The sequence below is a fragment of the Manis pentadactyla genome, chromosome 19, assembly GCF_030020395.1.
Source record: "Manis pentadactyla isolate mManPen7 chromosome 19, mManPen7.hap1, whole genome shotgun sequence".
Lineage (NCBI taxonomy): Eukaryota > Metazoa > Chordata > Mammalia > Pholidota > Manidae > Manis > Manis pentadactyla.
In genome coordinates, this window is record NC_080037.1 from 23,815,767 (window position 1) to 23,839,160 (window position 23,394).

Below are 23,394 nucleotides of genomic sequence, written 5' to 3' on the forward strand. Positions count from 1 at the left end.
AGAAAAGAATCTGGAAAGTAGCCACAGAAAAAAAGACACATTAGTGCTTAAGACCTATAGCATGAATTTCCAGACTTCTTTGCTGGAATAATGGAGGCCCAAAGACAAAAAATGCAACATTTTTAAAAGCACTAAAAGAAAAAAAAAGGCAACAGTCACCCTAGAATTCTTTCCTATGAAAATATCCTTCAAACAGAAAATTTTTAAAAATTCACAAAATCAAAGCTACAGAAAATATTGCAAGCCTTTACAGTAAAGGAAACCAATACCAGATGAAAACTCAGGTCTGCACAGAGGAGTGGAGAAAGCCTGAAATGCCAGTCATGTAGGTAAACATAAAATACTGTTCTTCCTCATTAACAAAACTTAAAAGATAATTGTGCCCAAAAGAATGATTCTTAGGTGAAGTCACGATGCAGAGTCTTCCTTTTCTTCTTCTCCTGCTTCCACCTGTGTATACATAGAGGAAATCCACCTGTTTCTCAATTCTCTTTCAGGCCTTTAATGCAGTTTACTTATGTCCATATTTTCACACTATCTCTCTCCATAGTTGTATCAGCTTGTGGACAGCACAACTTGCACACAGTTTCAATAAATCTTATGATAAATAGTTCAGTAAATTTATGGCTTTCCCTCCTTGGATATTGTAATTCAAAAAAGTCTTAAGGACCAGTTGATGTCCATGCTTCTCTGATATTCCCTTGTTTTCATTTACCTTTACAAAATGAAACCTCATATAAATAGAATAAATGCTAATAAATCCTAGGGGACATCATAGGGAAAGTATAATCTGCACTGTCAGCATCTGTTTCCAGCCAAACTTGTCATAAAAAGCCCTTATGTATGATATCTTAAACAGTTTTCAGCCAAGGTGAATTTAAAAACATGTTCAAAATAAAGTTACTTTGCATAATAACTAAAAATTTAATTTCACTTCTGCAAATGTTTTGAAGTCCTAGCTAGCACTCCTGATTTTCTTGAAATCAGTAGTTCAAGATGACTGAAAATAAAATAAATTTTTAGATTTGTTAACTTGTTTTGTAACATATACTCTTTTGGAGGAATCAAAGCTTTCACTACTGGAGATCAGAGGCTCTTGGACAGACGCAGGCATATTTCTTTTGGTGATCAAAGGTTCTGATAATTCTGGAGCTCTTTTACTGACCTCTATATTTTCATAAGAATAAATCACTTAATATCTATCATTTTTGGTCTCTTCTGTAAAATGTAAGTTGTGGGCCAGGTCAGTATTTCTTAATATTAAGATACCATGAAATGGGAAAAGAAGTGAAGGCTGAACCAACTTGGAGTTACCATTTCTTTGTTAAAAAGGACATAAATAAACAAACTACCATCTCTAGCTAAAATATTTCATTGAAAAACATTTTAATAATAAAAAAGGCAGAACGGCAAATTCAAAATATGGAAAGACTTCATACTAAAAAGTAAATATATACTTTAAGAAAAAAATCACCTAATTTCTTTCTCATTTTCATCATGGACTGGTACAAATTTCATAAATGTCTAAAGTCATTCCATAGACCTGTACTTAAAGATTATGGAATGAAACACTTTCTATTGTCCCTTTCAGCCTGTAAAACTCTATGACCTATATTCCTATTTTGATACTATATATTAAGCAAAGGTAAAAAACGTTACATACCACTATGTTGATTAAATGTATTTTACTGAATTCAATGTAATTAAAATAAGTAAAAATACATTTTTAAGAACATGGGGATATAACTCCTAATATTTGATATAGTACTGCATCATGACACATTTTAACTCACACTAGACATATTAAAGAACTTTTCAAAAAACTAAGGAAATGACAGCGTCATTTGGGTCTATTAAAGCATCCTTCTGATTGCACAAACTAGAAAGAGAAGTTGCACTGTGGTAACACAAGTCTTTATCTCAGAGACCAAGAGTCATTTTGCAAATTTGTAGTATCATTTCCTTAAACAACGCAGGGCCAAACTGTACTTCTCTTCCTCAGTTCAACATTTTGCAGAAACAGAAACACAGCTCTTGGCTTTTTTCTTTTTTTAAGCATTGCTGACAGAGTGGAGACAAATTTTTATTCTACCATGTATACCTATGGAATAGCATTAACAAGTGAAAGATGTAGTAATTTAGACATTTCTTCATTTTAGAGAGAGAACATGGAAACATCATTGGTTTTCTTTTCTCAATTAAGTATGTGTGAATCAAAAGAAAAAACTTTTTTCAAGTTAATACATGGTTCAGGGAAAGAAGAAACAAGCAAAGAAGCCAAAACCAGGTAAAATCCTAATTTTTAAATCAGTATTATACTTTTACAAACATGATTGGCGTTGAATATTTGTTAGCACGGGTTTTTAAAATATCTGGTTGAAAATATGTTGCTTATGCTGTTACAATTGCAAAAAATCTTTTTTATTTACTAGGAGTAAAGAACTGTTAAATCTAAAGTGTTTAGATTTTTTTTAAAGTGCAGCAATTTTAACCACACAGAAGAACCAGCAACAATCTTTACTGAAATATAATCTCAAAGACTTTACAGTCGCTGACGGAAAAAACAAACATATTTCACTTACGCTATTCTAGGTCCTCTATAAGCATAGTGTTTTAATGAATTCTTTAGCAAACCCAATGTGCATGCGTGGGGGTGGCGGGTGAGTGAGAAGGGGTGTTCAAGTGATTACCAGTCCCAAACTTGTTTGACAATGGGACAGAAAGATTTTCATTGTGATCCAAATTGTTCTGAAGCTAATGCCTTTTCATTACAGAGCTAAGGAAAAAAGAAACAGGCTAAGTCTTCTGGTTCAGAAACCTGAGTTTCACGAAGACACCCACTCCAGTAAATCTGGGCACTTGGCCAGAGATACAAGGTGAATAACTTTTAATTACTGGGGGGTAGGGAGGGTGGGGGGCGATTTTGCTAATTTTATCACTAAAGATAAGAAAGAGAAAATTCAGGATTTCTGTTTTTTTGAAAGTTACAAAGTAATACATGGAAGGTTAGAGATCTCATTTTTAAAAACTAGGAAAATTCCATAAAATCAAACCATTTTAATAGCTTGAATTAAATAATCTTACAAAAATTTAAAAGTGTTCTTTTAAAATTACATACCTGTCCATTTTAAATGATATATTTTATTCCTTATAAACTGATGAAATACTCATTAATTTAAGAGTTTTCCCAATGTAATATTGTCATAAGGAAGAGCTATTCATCTATTTCCTCAGTAATTTGAAAAAATGTCCTAGGTATAATAGCAGGTAAAGCACAAAAAGAGATGTTTTGTAATATTTAGCCATTTCTTTCATTCAAACAGAAATGGAATAGCCTTATATATTAGTATTACCCAAATTCTTCCAAATATGAAATATGACCGAGAAAGTTCCAAAACAAATAAATATATTCAACTCCCTAAATTATCAACAGCTCTAAAATATTTGGGTTAAAATCTTTTATATATCTTGTCCCTTTAAAACTTCATCAGTCAAACTTCCTGTGTTTTAAAAAAAGTTGCTGCGTATTGTGGTAAGAACTTCAAAGAAATTGCAGTTAAAAAAAGGTTTGACTGAAAGATACTGTCAGTCTAGGTTCTTTTATTTGCTTTAAGAAAAATAATTAACCTGATTTCTTTTTCTTTGCTTTTAACCTAACACATGATTATTTTTCCTTAAAAATAAGTCATACACTGATGAGAAAATAGTTATTTTAACACATTATTTCAAATTCCAAAAGAAAGTTGACCAATGCTTTTGAAATTTCCAATGTAATATACAACTTTCATTATTACATAATGAAAGGAGAAACTCTGTGAAGTATGACTGAAAAGAACAGTATTATAGTTTATGTTCAAGCAGATTCATAAAGAGACTTTCTACACACTCCATTATAAAACATTTTGTTTCTTGAACAGAGCCTCCCCTGAAGAAGCAGTGGTATGGGGGGAATCATTTGACAAACTACTTTCCCATAAAGGTTAGTGGTATTTTCCCAAAATACTTTATTCTTTACTGGAAAATTATACAAACTATGCATATACCTACACAAAAGAGGCTGTCATAAAAATTTAGTTCTGATAATTTATGGCAATCTGTATCTGATCAACAGAAATAGCTAAGAATAGAGTGGTCAACTAATAGAAATATATTTTTTAATATTTTCATCTTATTAAGAATTGTTTAGTGTGGTTGAAATAATATTTCTATGTGCTATGATTAACATTTTAAATTAAATTTTTTTAAATGGGAGCCTTGTTTTTATTAAAGCCCACATTATCCACGCTATTTTTATTAAGTGATCTCAAATTTAAAGTAGTGATAAAATGATAGACATGCAGGAAACCTTCATGAAAAGAGTTTCTTTTTAATTTTCTAAATGCTTCATCTTCATATCAATCACCTATTTTTAAAGCAGAATTTGTAGAAGAGTTGAGTGTTAGGTGGGTATTTAAGGTGGAGCTTTGTAGATGAGGAAAGTGAGGACAGATACTTGTTCCCATTTAACTGTCCAGCTCCGTGATAAAGCGTGGTTAGACACAGGCTGCCTGGTCGCTGAGCTTTTTCAGTCTTTATTGAGACCGTGATTTCTTTCAGGTAGCAAAACTGACAGGTTTAACTGAGTAGGCAGTGAGTCTCAGTAACCACGGGATTCATTATTTTCCACACTGAGCAGAGCAGGGTCTGCTTAAGAAGCAATACTTTATCATTACCAAATACCCACACACTTCCTCAAGCCCACAGCTTTTATTTGTATTTCAAATGTTTCCTGTGCCCCACCACATTGTTTTTCTAAACACAAACCCTTCCTAGCTCTTCCTCAGACCATTCCAAGATGAGGCCAGCCAGACTTTTCAAATAATTGGTACTCTAATGCCGTTTACAACACTGTCAGTGGGGTTCACATTCTAAGGTCTACTGGAAGAGGGGCTCGCGTTGCTAAGACAGCTGGGAATGCAATATTTGTAATTCAGCCTCAAGTACTGTGCTCCATTTGTTGAAACACCGTCTTATCTTTCTTCTCATTATCTGTGTTTTTCTACTCCTTAATTGCCCATCTCTCTGACAGGTCTTGGCAAACAGTTAAGGCTCCTCTGAATTTACTGACATAAGAATTATATTTCTGCAGACTATCCCTGGGTTCTTTCCTCCTTCCGTTGGTTGTAAATTCTACCTCTGAATTGTAATATTCACTTAGAGAAAGAAAAACCATAGGTAGAGAAATCAAAGCTTAATTTAGCCAAGGACATAATCAATGAAAATGGAAAGCAGTGGTTAAAAAAAAGGAAGTTTGTGCTGAAAAACCATAACATTCTTCTCCTTCCTTCTTTCACTTTAGTACTCTATCACTTCCTACTGTGAAGAAGACTAACAGCTTTTCTCATCTACTCACCTTTCTTCATTCCCCATATCCAATCCTTTCTTAATGTTATTAAAATTCTTGCCAAATATATGTCAGATCTGTCCATCCTCATTATCTTGATTCAGGTGTTTGTCAGTTTTTAAGACTAACTATGACAGCCTGTGTAAAACTTTCCTTCACAATCCATGCCCCCCAAATTTGGTTCTTTTTAAAAATCTATTAATTTCCAACTTTTGGCTCATTGCATGAAGCCTGTTAGTCCCTTCACTAGTCAGAGCAAGGAAAAAAAAGAGTAGTGAAATTCTTTTATTTATTTATTTGGGATTTGACTCTTATAAGGAAGCAGATGTCTTTTCATCTGTGGATCCCCAAACTCAACACATCACCTGGTAAATAGATTTTTTTTTAAACCAAATTCTTTTTATTGAAGTACAGTTGATACATAATTTTATATTGGTTTCAAGCAACACAGTGGTTCAACAATTATCTGTATTACAAAGCCTCACCCCAACTAGTGCATTACTATCTGTCAGCATAGGAAGATGTTACAGAATCATTGGCTGCATTGCATGTTGTACTACCATCCCTGTGTCACCTGGTAAATATTAAGTGCTCAGATATCATAATCAAATTTGTTGCTATGAAAAAAATTAATTCCTTTGAGATTTGAGTTCTGGTCCTCTTTGGCAATGTAATGATTATATAATCTTAGTTAATTTTCCTAAGCACTCTTTTAGCTTCCTCAGTTACAAATGGAAATTAATAATCCCTTTAGCGCCAATAGAAATCAATGTGTGTCAAGATTAAATGAGATGATGAATAAGAAAGCAGTAACTGTTTGACACTACACAATGTAAATAGTTACTGCTATTATGAAAAATAATAATTATCGACCATAAATTTAATAATATTTGTCTGTTTTTCAGTCTACTCCCAATTGGAAAACACCACTTAGAAGGTTAAATCTCGAATACAAACATATAAGCTGGATTTATTTCTTTAGCTTAATATATGAGTATTTAATAATTTCACTATACTCTCACAACCCACCCAGAAAGAAGAGAGGTTTAGCAAGGGAAATTCGTCCTGTAGAAAATCCTTCCTTGGAATTCTGTAATCATTCTGTTTTACAAATAGTGAAAACCAAATGGAAAAAATTTAATCTGCTCTTATGTCTCCTTTCTCTACTGGTGGAGATTTTTAAAAGCTGTATAACAGCAGCAATTTGAATCAAGAGGGGAAAACACAAATAAGACCAAATCAGCACAGACCCACTTGGACATTATTATCATCACTCATAATCAAAGTACTAATTAAATTATGTTGAATTCACAAAAAATTGTGTTACTAGTATTCTTTTAACAAATCCCCTTAACACAATTATTTTAAATGGCACAATTATTATATTAAATTATAAAGTTTAAAATCAGGTAAATAAAAGGCTCTTGGTTGCAATGATTAATTCAGTTCATTTCTATTGACGACTCTAGGCAATTTAAAAGGGAAGATCTTATATTTATTTGTGTGTGCACGTACACACACTTTGAGAAAGATCTTGCTCCATCAGATTTTATAGAGATTAAATATCAAAGTTTTAAATATCAAGAAACTTGGTTAAATATCAAAGTTTCTCACATTTCTATATGTCATGTCTATATAAAGGGAAGATAAATTATATTAAATTTTATGAAATGGAACATGGAGTAAAAAATCAAACAAAAAATAATAGAAAGTTGAGTATTCAGTTTGACAAAAATGGCTGGTATTACAACCACTGTAGGCTGGTGATTATAGAACGGAGCCACAGAGTAGATGGTTCTTACTCTAGATTCTAGGGATTCGATCAAAATTCACTAGCTAGACAAGGAGATAAAGAGACTAACCAAGCAGAAAGCCAGTGTAGACTTGGGGCATTAATCAGTACAATTTATTTAGAGAACTAAAAAGAAAATGATTCTTTACTGAGAAATATAACTTGAAAAGGACGACTGGCATAGGGTGACAGAGAAGAGACAGGTAAGGCTGAAACAGAAAAGGCCTGGTGTTTGCTCTGTCCTACAGAAATCATAGAAACCTAGGAGTGTTTTAATAATTACACTATTTTATTAAGACTTAATTATTAAAATGTAATTTAACAAAATCACTAATCTGAAAAGATACATGCACTCTTATGTTTATTGCAGCATTATTTACAATAGCTGAAATATATAAACAATCTAATGTCCATCAATCTATAAATATTATAACTCCAGGGGGAAAACATTTTCCCAGCCTGGGCAAATTTCCTTTGAAACCAAAATAAGTCAAAGGGAGAAATAAAGTGGGAGAAAGCCGTCTGTTGCCTACAAGTAGTCCTCCACTTCTGCTCACCCATGTCTCTCACGATCCAGCTGCAAAAAGGGACCCCACCCAACCTCTCCAGTCCTATATGCCTTTGCTTCCGCTTGTAATCACCTATTGATATGGAGATGGACTACCTCTCTCCACCCCTTGGGAACACTTATTAATATGGAGATGCACTAAGGCCAGGAGAGAGATTCCAGAAATATTGCAATTTTACCCACAAATGGATAAAGATTTGGTACATGTATGCCATGGAATACTTCTTCACCATAAAAAAGAATGAAATCTTGACATTTGTGGCAACATGATGGACCTAAAGGGTATCATGTTAAATGAAATAAGCCAGGCAGACAAAGACAAATATAAAATTTCACTTTCATGTGGATTCTAAAAACAAAACAAATGAACACACAAAACTGAAATAGATGCATAAATAAAGAGAACACACCAGTAATTGCCTTAGAGGTAGGTGAAATAGGTGAAAGGAAAAAATTAGTGAGAATGTTCGATTTCTTGATCTGGGTGATGATTGCATGAGTATATACAAATGTCAAAATTTTTAAACTGCATACTAGGTTATAAAAAAATGTAGGTTACCTCTTAAAATAAAAAAAACACATAGCAGATAAAATCTAAAGAAATCTAAATGAAGTATGGACTTTACTAATACATTAATATTTGTGCATTAATTATGACATATATATATTACCAATGTAATATGTTAAAAGTAGGAGCAAATTGGATATGACATGTATGGAAACAGTCCTATCTTTGTAAGTTTTCCATAAATCAAAATCTATTCTAAAAGAAAATGTTTAGTTAAACAAATGAACTACAAAAGTGTTATTTAGTAAATTTTAACACAATGATCCATCAATAATTTAACTTCTGTTCCTCATTTGTTTTATGCAGACATTATAATTTTTTTCTGTCATCCCTGTTTATTGTCTGAAATTTCAAAAAGTAATCAGAAAAATCTATAATTTAACTACATATATATATAAATCAGTAATTTCTAAATGCTCTTTAATAAAAGCAAAAAGCATGAACAAATCAGAAGCCAGTATCAGAATTTATCTAGCATTCATAATTATCAATTTTGAAGTTAGTCATCAATCTCACTGATTGACTTTATGAAAATAAATGCTATCCATATGAAGTGAGCAAATCACTTTTCAATAAAATTATATATGTATGTATATTATATTCACACATACATGTGTGTGTAAGACATCTTTGAAAGTAAAATGCTGCTGCTGAATAACATTTAACATTGAAACTAATTGTCTACATAGTTTAAAAAGCACTATAGGACTTGCAATGTATCATGTACGCTTCAGAAAATCATTAAAAGAAATTATATAGATGTGCTAGATTTCAGCAGAGAAAAGAAAAACTAATTCCTGAGCACACAAAAAGGCAAGAAAAAGGTAGAATTGTGTGCATATAATAAGGACAACCTACAGGGCTATAACAAATACAAAAGCAAACCTCAAGATAAAGGCTATTTTGGAAAGAAAATGGATGAAGTTGGTGACTGATTGAATGTATAAATGTGTCGTAAAGAGGGGACAGTGAAGAAATAGGAAATGAACTCAAAGAATGAACCAAAGATCTCTAGATTATTAATTAGAAGATGACAGTGCCTTTTATGGATGAGAAATAGAGGAGAGAGAACAAGATAGGTGAAAAGATAACAGGTTAGCTGCTGGTAAACTTTACCAGTTTTGTAGGGTCTTATAGACACACACCTAGAATATGGAAGATTGATTGATTATGGACAGAGATTTTCTAACACATAATTGATAACTGAAGATCTGTAAGAGAGTGGTATTCCTATGAAGAGTGTCTCTGTCAAAAAGATAATCTCCCAGCTACTACATAAATGTTTATTTCTCTGTCCACCCTTTTTTCCAGGTATTGCAAATAATTCCAATATTTTAACCTTTTTATTAATGACTATTTGCTTGAATATTTTACACCTGTAATTGCCATTCTATTCAGCTTAATTCTGAGAATAAATCATAATGGGTAAGATATAAGTAGAATATGTAAGTCATTGTGCCTCCATGATTTAAAAATATAAACTGATTATGCTGTGAAAAATACTTGTTATTGACTATGAGCAAAGGTGCAAGGAAATGTCTACTGTTTTGGGGAAGGAAGTGAGTACTTCTTACATTTTTCACTTTGTGGCTTTTCAAAGTTGCCCTTCCCAATTTTTAAACTACCTATTTTCTGTGTGTGTATTTCAGTATTCTGTAAGGTCCAATTTCTGAACCAGGCTGTCCCATAACAAACATGAATTTCTTAATCTAAAGAATAAAAATACATAAAACACAGTCTAGAGTATAAATGGATCATATTAATAAATCATTATTGCAAAAATAACTACAACATTCTGTGGCAGGTCAAGAGCTATGAACCCAAATATTAAAGGAGAAACAATACAACCTAGTACTTAGGATATTATACTGTACTTAAGTTTCCAACTTCAGTGTTTCTAGACTTTTTGTTTCATTTGGTTTTTTGGCATCAGAAAAATACTCCAACAGATGCCAGAGGTTCAATTTAGAAACATGCAATTACAAGCATTTCATATTTGTACGACACATTGAGCCAGCTTCTTCTAGTGTGAATTCGAATCCCAGGTTCTATCGGGCACTTGGGCAGCTGCATTCCCCACTGCTGCCTTCTAAAGGGCTGTTGAGTAAGTTACTGCCTTGGTGTGAGAAATGGTTCTATTGTTTGGACTTAATGCAGCTGCCCGACGTAAGAGAAGCAGGAAGTAACTAATGTGCTGAGATAATCTTGCAGAACATTGCATATTACTTCTTTAAAAAGTAATTTTCTTAAAGTTTAAAATAAATGAACCGCTTTCTCTTGCAGCATTAATTTATTGTCTCAGTATTTATTCTTCCCTATTATATTTATATTATGTCAACAAAATCCATTCACTTTTATAAAGTCATCATGAGCACTTTAACCATACAGCACTTTTCCTGATACTAGGAATCTGCAATTGCCCTTCCTCAATCCTTCCTCAATGGGCCTGTCTTGCCCATTAACCTTCATATTCCTTAACAGTGGGGCTTTGTAATTTTATGGCAGTTTCGTGATAAAAACTTTATAATTTTAAACAAAATAAAACTGGGTTCAAACCCCTGCCTTATCTTTCACTAGTTGTAAATTTAGGGCAACTTAACTCTCTGAAGTTCAATTTATTCATGTGTAAAAATGCTTATGCATGACATATGGATAGAATAAACTGAAATAAAATAAGCTTTCCCCTTCACTGGGGTCAGTGCAACTTAACTCAGAACCCCAGTAAAGCATTTATTTAGTTTCCTCTTTCCAAACTAGATCTGACCTGAAAAGACAGTACTCCCATTGCAAGGTAGCAGGCATTATTTTTTCTCTAAAACATACATTTTTAGGTATTTGGGGAAAAATTCTCTATCAGAATGCTGCAAAGAATATTACCCATTTATATTTCCCTTCCACATTCGGAGAAAAACACACTACTCAGCATGAGAACTAAATCTTGATAATCAAACACTAAATGAGCTAGAGAAGTAAGAGTGTTTAAATATCAACCACATTGATCATTCCTGCTTTTTGTCAGTGATTAGAATTTGTTGACTCATTCAGGAGCCACTTAGCACTAAGGCCTTGTTAAGAAGGCTCTGTTTGACTAGGAATTGTCTTACTAGCATCTAATGACTGCAGACAAGTTCTGAGTTGCTCTTAGTCTTCAGATGCTGCTGAGCCTGACCTTTGTTTGCCTTCCTGGTTTCCTCACTAATATTTAACCACTAACTTCTGGTGCTCAGGGTCAGTTTACTGCAGAAAGGAAATGGCAGAATCGCCCCTGCGGGAATGAAACTGCCGCCAGGGGCCTGAGCAGTGGGGATAGAGAAGACCCACGTGGTTCTTGGTCACGCAGTGGTTGCAGTCATCCCACACGCTGTTCTTAGGAAACCCCTGTAAGTGGTCACGTCATTTTCTGACTACTGATTTGAACGTTAAGTTCCTGGATCTCTAATGCATTCAAAAGATTGCTTTACTACTTTAAAGAAAAACGATGCTTCATGATGAAAAGACAAGTTTTGTATGTGGGAGAAATATGTAGTGATAAGAAAAGCATAATTTGAGGATTGTTATCAGTTTCCTGTCGCTGCTGTAACAAATTACCACAACTTTGTGACTTTAAACAACACAAATTTATTATCATTCTGTAGGTCAGAAGTGCAGTAGGAGTCTCATAGGGAAAAAAAACAAGGTGTTGACAGGCTCTTGCTCTTTCTGGAGCGTGTAGGGGAGGATTCATTTTATGCTTGTTTGTGTCTTTGGCAGAATTTAGTTCTTTGCAGTTTTGGACCAAAGTCTCCATTCTCTTGTTGGCTCTAACCTGAGGGTCATTCCCACCTTCTAGAAGCCTCCACATTCTTTGGCTCATGACAATCTTCTTGCATCTTCAAAGTCAGCAACAGCACCTTATGCTGCATCTCTGACCGCCTCTTCAGCTTTTCAGGACTCATGTGGATAACCCGGCATAATCGCCCATCTCACTGTCCTTATCCATAACTGCACCTGCCAAGTTCCTTTTCCTTGTAAGGTGACACATTCATAGGTTCTGGGTATTAAGCATGGGAATCTTTGGAGGGCTGTTATTCTGCCTACCACAGGAAATATTGTTTTCCTGTGAAAGATACACTTCTACAATTTGTTTGCTTCTTTTGAAAAGTGAGATTTGGAGCAGCTGAACTTATCTGAAACTCAGTTTCCTCATCAATAAAAATGAACATAGGACATATTCCAGGCATCTGTTGGAAAGATTGTGTAATGCATATAAACAGCACTTGGCCGTCACAACCTCTAAACATGTTATAAATGCAAAACGTCTTAGTTATTGCCATAATTCTACCAATAGAGATTCATTCCTCTATATAAGCACTAACTATGAGGAACAGTTCCAGAGAGCAGTGAACACAAGAAATGAATATAAGTGAAAATGAGTTAAGTAAAGAACACTATCACTTAATTGCACAATTTTTTTTCCAGCCATAATACTAAAATTGTTGCTTCTCCTTTTATAAATTGCTGTATTTACACCTTTAATAGTTTGCTCAGAATCTTTGCATTTGTGATCATGGTAGATGTTGGTCTGTAATTTTCTTCCCTTTATTTTTTTTTCTTAAACTTTATTATAGGGTGCATTATATATATATACATATACTTGTCAAGTTTTGGTATTAGAGTTACCCTAGCCTCTTAAAATAAGATGGAAAGTATTCATCCTTCTTATGTTTTCTGGAAAAAGTTGTATAAGATTAGAATAATTTTCTTAAATATTTGATGACATTCACTAGATCTGGGCTCAAAGATTGTTTTCATGGAGGGGAAGGTATTTTTATTATAAAATGTATTTATTAATTGAATTGGGGCTATCAGATTTTCCACTTTGGTGTAAGGCTTTTTTCTTAAACAGTTTCTCCATTTTGTTTAAATTATGTTTATTGGCATAAAGTCATTCACAATTTTTCCTTATTATCTTTGTAATATCTGTAAGATCTGTGGTAATATCCCTAATTTGCTTCCCACTATGAAACACGCTTGCTAGGGGTTCTGTTTTATTAATGTTTTCAAAGAACCAACTTTTGAATTTGTTAATTTTCTCAACAGTTTATTTTCTTTTATATAGACTTCTGCTCTGTTTTTATTTTATTTTATTGCCCTTCTACACTGTGCTCATGTTTTCAAGCTCCTTAAAATGGAAACAGATCTTGATTTTTGCATCCTTCCTTTTTTACTAGATAGTTTTCATGCAATAAATTTCCCTCTCAATACAGTTCAAACTATCCCACAAATTTTGATGTGCTGTATTTTCATTACAATTCAATTGTAAATATTTTCTCATTTCTCTTATGAATCCTTCATATGTATGTTGGTTTATTTCCAAATATTTGGGGACTTTATAGTTATGTTACTAGTGTTGATTTTTTATTAGACATTTGTGGACAAAGACACACTGTAAGGTGTCAATCTTTTGAGGCTTACTTAGATTCATTTGACATCCTAGCATGTGTTCTAACTTGGGTGACCTTCCTGTGCACTTGAGAAGATGTGCTGGGTAGACTGTTTGTGATTGTCAGTTAGGTCAGTTGGGTTAATAATGTTATGTCTTATATATTATCACTGATATTTTACTTGCTCTGTAAATTTATGAATGAACAGAATTAAAATCTACAACTATAATTTTGAATTTTTTCTACTTCTTTCAGTTTTGTCAGTTTGCTTCATGTATTTTAAAGCTCTGCAAATAAGTCCACATAAAGTTAGGATTGTTATTTACTAGTAATGATGACTATTTTATAATTGTGATTGGAAATACTCTTTATTTTTGAAGTCACTTTGTCAGCCACATTAGATTTCTTATGCTTAACCCTTGCATTGTATGTCATATTTCACCTTCCTTTTACTTTATTTTTAATATTTGTCTTTTGTAGCAAATATATAGTCTAGTTTTAACTTTCAATGAAGTCTGACTTTTAATTGGAGTGTTTATTTAGTCCATTTAAATGAAACGTCATCATTGAAACAGTTGGCCTCTATAGCTACTATCTGTTTATTCTGTTTGTCTCATAATTTTGTTGTTGTTACTCTTTTTCTCCTTTTCTTTTTCAGATTAAATAATTTCTATCTACCTTCCAGTCTACTTGTCCCTTCTGCAGTCTTTAATCTGTTCTTTTGCCCACAGCCAATGCAGTTTTTACTTCACATACTTCCTACTTCAGTTCTGGATTTTCCATTTGATTGTTTCAATAGTTTCCGTTTTTCTGCTGACTTTTTGCATCTATTCACTCCTAATGTGTTTTTTTACATTCTTCTGCATATTAATAAAAGCTTTTTTAACATCTTTGTATACTATTTCCAGCACTTTGAATACCTTATGGTCAGTTTCTTTTGACTGCTTAGGTTATTGATAATGGGTCACATTAGGCATTTCTTTGCATGTCTAATAAGTTTTTATAGTTTGTGAGTATGAAGGAATGTATAGGAGTCTAGATCCTGTTGTCTTCCTTTAAACAGTTATTTTTCTGGCAGTCAGTTAAATCACCAGTGGATGCTCATTATTCTTTCTGGCTAGTTTGATCCTTCTAAATCAATCTCCTTCTGATTTGTCTCAGAACTAGGACAAGGCCCTTGACTTAAAGCATAGTATTCATAGCAAAAATATAGCCTCTGTTGAATCTCTCTCCAAAGCCTCCCAGACATAGGTAAATTCTCATGTTTCTATTTTCCTCTTAGCCCCACTTTGCAACTTTGCTTCCCTCTGTCATGGCCTTCCTCTTATTCATAGCTTAGTAGTAATATTTCTATTTAAGTTCTGCATATTATAGATCAAATCAAGGACTTTGTCTACCTTATAGTGCTGGATCTCCAATACCTTCGAAGAATGTCTGGGACAGTTAGTGCTCAATGCTTTTTTTCTATAAATTGATGAATTGCTCAATAGAGAATTCAGGATGAAAGCAAACTTATTTAATAAGATCGTTGACCAAAGTTAGGAATGTAATGTAGAATTAGGAATATGATTGAGTAGCCCACAAATGATATTCAAGTGTACCTCCAGGAAAGTTTGTCAGCTTGTCTGAAACCACGTAGACTAGAGTTTACCACAAACTCAAACCTTGCAGGTTGTTAATATTCATATCATCAGTCTTGTTAGTGTGCCAAGAGGGACTTAACTGTCAGTAGAAGGCTCACAGTGGCAAAACTCATGAGGCCATCTTCAAAGTTAATAATGATTCAGAAATGAAACTCACTGGTAACTCTCCCTTTCTGTTTGCTCAAAGAAACAATAGCCTAATAAAACTTTGACAAGCTTGAAATTAGGACATTAATTAAGTGTTCAATGACATCAGGTTAAGATAAGGATTCATTTCTTTAATGGATTAGTATATTATTAATTTGATATACTTGTGTGACATGTATTTATAAAAGGACAAGATTTTGCTGGTTTTTATTTGTTTCTTGCCTTTTTATGCTTACTACTCTAACAATTTCTTTTGTGAATATTATAGAACTAATGTTCATTAAAAACATGAAACATTTCCTGGAACTTTTAATGAAGCTTTGTATTTTTTCTCATGAAGTTACTTATGTATTGATTATCTCTTTCAGTTAGTAATTATTGAGTGACTTCTTCATGTTTCAAGTTTGCTGACAAATTAGACAAGGGTCTTCGTCTCATAGACCTTACAGTGCAGCATGAGAGACAGAAGTAAACAAGCAACTGCTGCCCAATGTTTTAAGTGCTTGGAGCTTAGAGTGCAAAAAAGACAGTAGGAAGAGATGAAAGGCACTATTGGAAAACTTTAAAGAGTGAGAGAACAATATGAAATCTGTACCAGAGAAAGATATTACTGACTGAAATGTGGATAATAAACTAGAAGGATGTGGGAGAAGCAAGGGAAGCCCGGAGTCAGTCACCAATTAGATGTTTGATATGATTATCTATGCGAAAGATAATCCTGGTCTCAATAAAAATATTTCCAGATTACATAACAATAAAAGAACAGATGTATGATATATAAAAGAGGTGAAGTCGACAAGATTTGATTATCAGTTAGATGTGGAGCAAGAGGGAAATTGGGAGTCCCTGAGGATGCCAGGGTTGTGGTTTAAGTTGTTGAATGGGTGGTATCATTGAATAAGAAACATGTCTAGGAAGGTTTTGGCTGAGGACATTGAATTCAGCTGTATTATGATTATTTTGGTGGGAAGTTCAATGGAGAGGTTTACCACATGTTGGTTAATATGAGGTTGGGGTTCAGGAGAGATATCTGGACTGGAAATGAGTTATGACAATCATCAGCATATTTATTGTATCTGAGTGTTGTTGGAGTGATTCAAGAAATGGAGTTAAAGGGAAAGATGAAGAAGGATAAACTGAGAAGTGAAGTATTCAGAGAAGCAATAGTCATAGGTATAAGAGGAAACTTGGGACTGTAAGTGCCATAGCAGAAAATTAGACATATCCCAACTGTGCCTGCTGTCATAGACAGATGAAGTAACATATGGATGGAACAAACAGTTCACTAATATAACAGTAAGTCATTTTGGTGAGAAAAGATTTAAGTAAAGTGTTGAGTAGAAATCACATATTAGTGTGGGAAGTAAATGAAGTGGATGAGATTAAGAGACTAAATGTAGAAAATTTACTCCAAAGAGAAAGATACAGATCAGTAGATAAAGGAATACTTGAAGTTAAGAGATCATTTTTCCTTTAATGAGTTCTTGTAATAAGATTAAAATATTTTAAGGATATCAAATGAATATTAAACATTAATGATATCAAAATTTAACTCAGAAAATTTATTATTTTCCAAGATTTCTTTGTAATGCCTTATTTTGCCTGCAGATGCCAGCCATATGCATAAAGCACAAGGGGAGGCAAGGGCAAAAAGGAGTTTCTGTAAAAATGTTGGAAGAGAAGATAGGAGGATAGTACAGACAAAAAAGGAAATAGAAGGGGAGAGAAAAGGAGAAATATGTAAAGAACAAATCCCAGCAAACTTCACATTTAACCAGGGAACAGAAGAAGTTAAGCCAGCATAGGTGATTGCATAACGTGATCAGATAGTAAGAATTGAGATCTGGTGTCCTACAGTCACGGGAAGAAGAGGATCTCAAAAAGGAGGGGGTCAGTGTCATCAAATGCTGGCAAGTGAGGAGTCCAGACAGGACTCATGAAATTTCCCTGCGTAGTAACTTATCTGTGATGGCGGAAAATGAAATAGGTCATAGCCAGAGTGTGAGACCAAATCTAAAGAAAGAGTGGCAAAAATCCCTTATATCCAACACAAATGTGAATTTCTTGAGAAGATTTATGAAAAATCCAGAAGGAATATATTTCCCTTTTCTCATTGCTTCTACAATGCACTCTTTTGTATTACACCTGCCATATGACCTAACAATTTCACTTTTGGGGACTTATTCCAGAGAAACAAAGACTTACTTTACATTAAAAAAAAATCTGTACATATATGTTCATAGCATCTGTATCAATAATAGAAAAAAACACCTGTATCTCTTTTAATGGGTAAATAATTGATTTTATATCTATACCATGGACATAACATAACAATGAAAATGAACAAATTAATGGTACATGGATGAATATTAAATATGGATGAACCTCCAGAGAATCAAGCTGAGTGAAAAAAGCCATCCCAGGCAATATATACGATAACATTTCATTTATATAACATTCTTTTTTTCTTTTGCCAATAATTACGTCTTAAACAAGATGAAGAAACATGACTTGGATATCTACTAAAACAGATTATGAGAAAACATAAAGACATACAGTAAAAGTATAAACTAGTATCTCAGAGATATAGTTCATCTTCCAGCCTTTTAATTAGAAACTAAAGGAAGCTAAGAAAACAAAATGTCTACCAGCCTATAACAATCTAACTATAGCTCAGTAATGAGGCCAAACACTCTGTATAATTAATAGAGCATCATTATTTAATTCCTTTGTAAGAATTCTAGACTGAGTTTTTAAGAGTTTTCTAAATAAAAATATTCCTAAGGGGAAATAAGGCTGATTTTTTACAGGAAGTGTCTTGGCATGAATTCCCTTATTACATATTAGATCATATATAATGCTATTGAATTGACAAAAGTATAGCAATAGAGAACAGATTTGTGGTTCCCAGATTTAAAGGAGGGGTTGGGTCTAGGAGAGATGTGAGTATAGCTATAAAAGGGGATATGAGACATCCTTATAATGGATGTATTTGGACTATATTCATTACATTATCCTTGTTGTGATCTTTTATTATGTTTGCAAAATGTTACAGTCATGAAAACTGGATAAAGAGTACATGGGATCTCCAATATTTCCTGCACCAACATGTAGATCTATAAGTTTCTCAAAGTTTAATTTTTTAAAATGCATATAAGGCCACAGAAATGGTAGAATATTATAAATAATCAAAAAAGCACTAGTGTTATTAAAGTCAGATTGTCTTACGGTTGAATACTGGGTCTGCCGCAGTTTTAGTTATGTCAGCTTTACCTGACTCAGCCTTAAATAAATGACACTCGTTAAGGTCAGTCAGCATCACCATCATCACTAAAACCCATATAGAATACCTACTATGTGCCAGTCACTGTTTTAAACACTTTACATAGTTAAACACCTTTAATTCTCTAAACTGCCCTATAATGTAGTCATATCATTATCTCAGTTTTATGTAGGGAGACACTGAGGCATGGAAAGGAAAAGTAATTCACTCGGGACTGCATAGTAACTAGGCAAACATGGGTCTGAAACCTGGAAATATTCCACAAGACTTAATACCTGCCCCCAACATTGATTGAGCTGAGGACAAAAATGGGGACCCCATACTAAATATGTAACTGTTTGAGAGTCATGAATCAAACCAATAAACTTAAATGTACTGTGTAACCCCTTGGAAGGCTACGTTTGAATTTAAAATTCTCAGGCTCTACACAGTTCTACCTTCCCTTTTTCCACACATGGTTTGGTTCCACATAGTGAGAAGCCTCTTTGCACATTTGACTGGACACCTCAGCGTGCAAATTCAAGTCCTGTTCACACTCAGGCATAAGGGCATGCATAACACCGAGTCTGTGTGCTTTGGATGCATGACCTTGGGGAAGAGGACCGTGCAAACCCTGGAATCACAGAGCCTTTAGACGGGGAATTCCAGGGTACTAGGTATCAGAAGTAAGGTCTAGAAGTAGTGGGAAAGTTTCTTGCCTGTCTAGATCACCCCCCACCCTCCTGGGAGAAGTACAGCCTCAAAAGACCCAAAGCAAGGTCCAGAGAAGGGACGCTCTTACTTATGTCTAAGTGTGATACTGACCTCACTTGAACAGGAATGATACTTACTGCTCATTATTGTGAAGATTACAGCTAATTTACACGAGGATACTCACGTATACGGTGCAAGATGTGTAATACTGTGATGAAGTAAACATGTGGCTATCCTGTTACTATTTTCAGTTAATACTTTCATATCAAGCAGTACATTTTCTTAACATTAATATTTATACTTAAAATATATCATTTTTTTCCTTGGCAGATGGACTGGAGACTTTTACCAGATTTCTTAAGACCGAATTCAGTGAGGAAAATATTGAATTTTGGAAAGCCTGTGAAGATTTCAAGAAAAGCAAAGGGCCTCAACAAATGATCTTTAAAGCAAAAGCAATATATGAGAAATTTATACAGAATGATGCTCCACAAGAGGTATAGTAAAGATGTCTATAAAAATTTACAATTGTTTGAAAAATTTTTGAGAAAATCTGCCTTCACCAAATAGGTGCCTCCAATACCTTCTACCAGAAAGGTCAGGATTGTGTTGAAGCAAAGATGAATATTTATATAGATTTTCTACATACAAACAGATTATAAGATATTGCTGTGGAAGTAAAGTTATAACTGAAGTCACTATTCAGGGTTATTTTTATTCTAGATTAAGAGTGAATACAATTGCTTGTGACACTAAAGTCATTCAGTTAATCCACATTAATCACCTTTGCATAAGCAACCTCTCACAGAAACTAAAGATTTCTGTAAGTGATGAAGTCAAGAGAAATCAAAAACTTTGTATCATGTACCATTTTAATGTTTGCTCATCATCACCCGTACAGCTTTGTTGGCCCCCAGATGATTGTTCCTCCGCTTTAAAATAGCCTAAAAGAAAGTGCCATAATAGAGAGATGAGGGGAATAGTTCAAGTGAAAAAACAACTGTGATATTTCTTGACTGCTAGCTTAGTATGAGATAATCGTATGCTACAATTGTCAAATTACTGTAAAACTAGCAAATATCTTACTATCCTCAAATATGACTAAATAGAATTTCTATATTTCTGTTACGTGTTCAATAAATCGCTCTTCATTGAGGCGGTGGAGCTGGTAGTCTCTCAGTGTCTGAGAGTGTTGTTTGACTCTGAACCAGTGTCGCCCGTAGGGCAGCGCTGTCTGTTTATATTCCGCGCGCAATGATGGCTGTTTTCCTGATTCCAGTGATTTCAGTCTGTTCTGTCTTTCTGTGTATTATTCTGTTTTCCTCACAGCCAACCTTATGCACAGATTTAAAAGGCAGCTGGTTGTATGGTGTTACCCACAGGGATGGGAAAGGCCCCTACCTGAACACTCAACCGCCATCAGTGAATAGATATATCAAAAGTACTTTTATAAAAAAGATTAAACAATTTTATATCCTTAAAAGATATCCATTTGCAGCATACATTTGCTTGTAGAAAAGCATCATAACATAATGAAAAGAGCACTGGATTAAAAAAAAATAAAGCCCCATGTTGCAATCTCAAATACACCCGACTTGCTGTGCCCTCACTCAGAGGGATTCAGTTTCTATGAAACTCAGTTTCCACTTTGAAAATGAGTTGAACCTAATGATCTTTATGATACTTACAACATGCCATTATTTTAATTAGCAAAGATAGAGTGAAGTGTCAAATGAATGTCAGCCCAGAGTAAATCACTGGATCCCTAGATCCATAACAGAAAAACCCCCAGGTGTCTAAGTGCACGGTGCTCCCCCCAGCATCGGGTCAGTCCTGCATCGTTTCTAACAGGCGTTTGCTTAAATAAATTAACTATAATAACATTATCATCATCACCATATTATTATTATTATTATTATTATTATTATTATTATTATTACCATCATCATCTAGGTCAACCTTGATTTTCACACCAAAGAAATCATTACAAAGAGCATCACCCAACCCACCCTCCACAGCTTTGATGCTGCACAGAGCAGAGTGTACCAGCTTATGGAACAAGACAGTTATGCACGTTTTCTGAAATCTGACATCTATTTAGACTTGAAAGAAGGAAGACCTCAGAGACCAACAAATCTTAGAAGACGATCCCGCTCATTTACCTACAATGAATTCCAGGATGTGAAGTCAGATGTTTCCATTTGGTTTTGAGGAAAATTTATTTGGCTCATTTTGATAGCAAACTTGTACATCTGCTTCTAAAATATGGCACGTTTATGTTAACAAATGGGTGCATCTTTTAAGATAAAGTGCATCATCTGAAAGGATTTTTAAAATGTAAATCAAAGCTTTTATTCTAACAATACATACTGGAACTGCCACTATATTCTGTAATATCTTCCATTTGACTTCATTCCATTCATAATAAAAAAAAAAGCTTATTATTAAATTAAAAGACAGTAAAGAAGTAATAAGAATGATTTATAATATCATAAAGTTAAGTAAAGGTTAAGCTTTTGTGAAATCATCAAGTTTGGTGAAATATCTCGTTTGACTTTTTTCTAGATGTTAACAACTAATGCTCAGATATTCATATATTCAGACATTTCCATAATGATGAACATTCAGTCATAGATAGAGTAGAAGTGATCCAGTTCTTACAATGATGGAGGACAATCATTTGTCTTTGGTTTACTAACCCCGGCTCAAGAGTAGCAATGTGTGATTTCTACTTAGACACCAGCAATAGGAACTTTAGGGAAGTAACATCAATCTCTATAGAACTTCCAGGTTAAACATGATGTAAGTTGTTGATTGAAGATGGGATCCACATTTGGGCTTACCCCCACATGAGCTTGGGTTCCCCTCATTAAGTGGAACACACTTCTGATGGTCACAGACCATGATTATGCTTAGCTCCAGACTGGGTCTGGATAGATAGGTAGATAGAACATCTGCTCACTTGTTAATAGAATTTCTACTAAAATAGTGGGAAAACAGTGAGTTGAATGATACCCAGAGGAGGTATATCCCAAGAGTAATTAGGGTTCATGTTGGGGCTTTTAGGATTGAGATTAAAAACTAAAAATGAGAGGAAGTAAAGAAGCAAAGAGTTCAAGGCTCTGGAGACTCATGCATCTTCCACACCAGCTCATATTCAGAAAGTCTTCCCCCACTGATCTTTTTCCAAATTTCATTGAATCATTTAATACTATGTTATTTGAATAAGATTTTGCTAATAAATCTATGTCTCTAATTTAAAGAAATGGTTAATTTTAGATGTATGTGTGTTGCATGATCTGTAAATGTCCATGTTTAAAGATGCCATTCATTTGGCTTTGGCAAATGCTATTTTAGTTGATGTGTAACATAGAAAAACTATAGATCACTTATAATAATTAATATTTTTAATTCCTTCATTCATACAGTTAATATTTGCTTGACCACTAAATCCTCTTACTAATTACTGACTCCTGTCAACTTAGACATAGACATAAACAAGTTTTCTTAGTAAGATAGAAAGTACTAATCGAAATTAAAAAAAGAAAGTACTAATTGAAGTATTTGCCACTGATCTGAATGCTAAATCAATTCCTCTACTGTTGTGAATATGAAAAAAAGGTAGCATGCAGTTCAAGGATCAACTAAGAAGTGACTTTTAATTTTATTTGATTTGTATATTATTTTTTGTATCAATGTCTTCAAAAAGTTTGATTGCTTCATACACAGTTAATACTTGACACAGCTTTCTGATCTCACCAGAAAAATCATGGACTGATTTTTAACATCATTTGTCTAAGTCCACAAGTACATATTATGTATCTTTTACATTTGTAATACCTTTCAGAAGTATCCAATACCTTACTTAAATTATGAACTATTCAGTGAGATTCT

The 23,394-nt window shown here is 33.8% G+C and overlaps 1 protein-coding gene across 1 annotated transcript; it reads left to right on the top strand.

Moving 5' to 3' along the window:
• The first annotated feature begins 1,966 nt into the window (after nt 1-1,966).
• Nucleotides 1,967-22,756, top strand: RGS18 (regulator of G protein signaling 18). The gene is made up of 5 exons (XM_036919663.2): nt 1,967-2,287; nt 2,775-2,876; nt 3,918-3,979; nt 19,831-19,997; nt 21,454-22,756. Exons 1-5 carry the CDS (start codon nt 2,169-2,171, stop codon nt 21,709-21,711), a joined length of 708 nt encoding a protein of 235 aa, XP_036775558.1. The 5' UTR covers nt 1,967-2,168; the 3' UTR covers nt 21,712-22,756.
• The last annotated feature ends 638 nt before the right edge of the window (nt 22,757-23,394 follow it).

What these genes read in the sequence shown, in the direction of transcription:
- RGS18 (XM_036919663.2), top strand. Translation starts at nt 2,169, where the DNA reads ATGGAAACATCATTGGTTTTCTTTTCTCAATTAAGTATGTGTGAATCA. An exon ending in CACTTGGCCAGAGATACAAG is followed by an intron (nt 2,877 to 3,917) that starts GTGAATAACTTT and finishes TTTCTTGAACAG; the next exon opens with AGCCTCCCCTGAAGAAGCAG. An exon ending in CAAACTACTTTCCCATAAAG is followed by an intron (nt 3,980 to 19,830) that starts GTTAGTGGTATT and finishes TTTCCTTGGCAG; the next exon opens with ATGGACTGGAGACTTTTACC.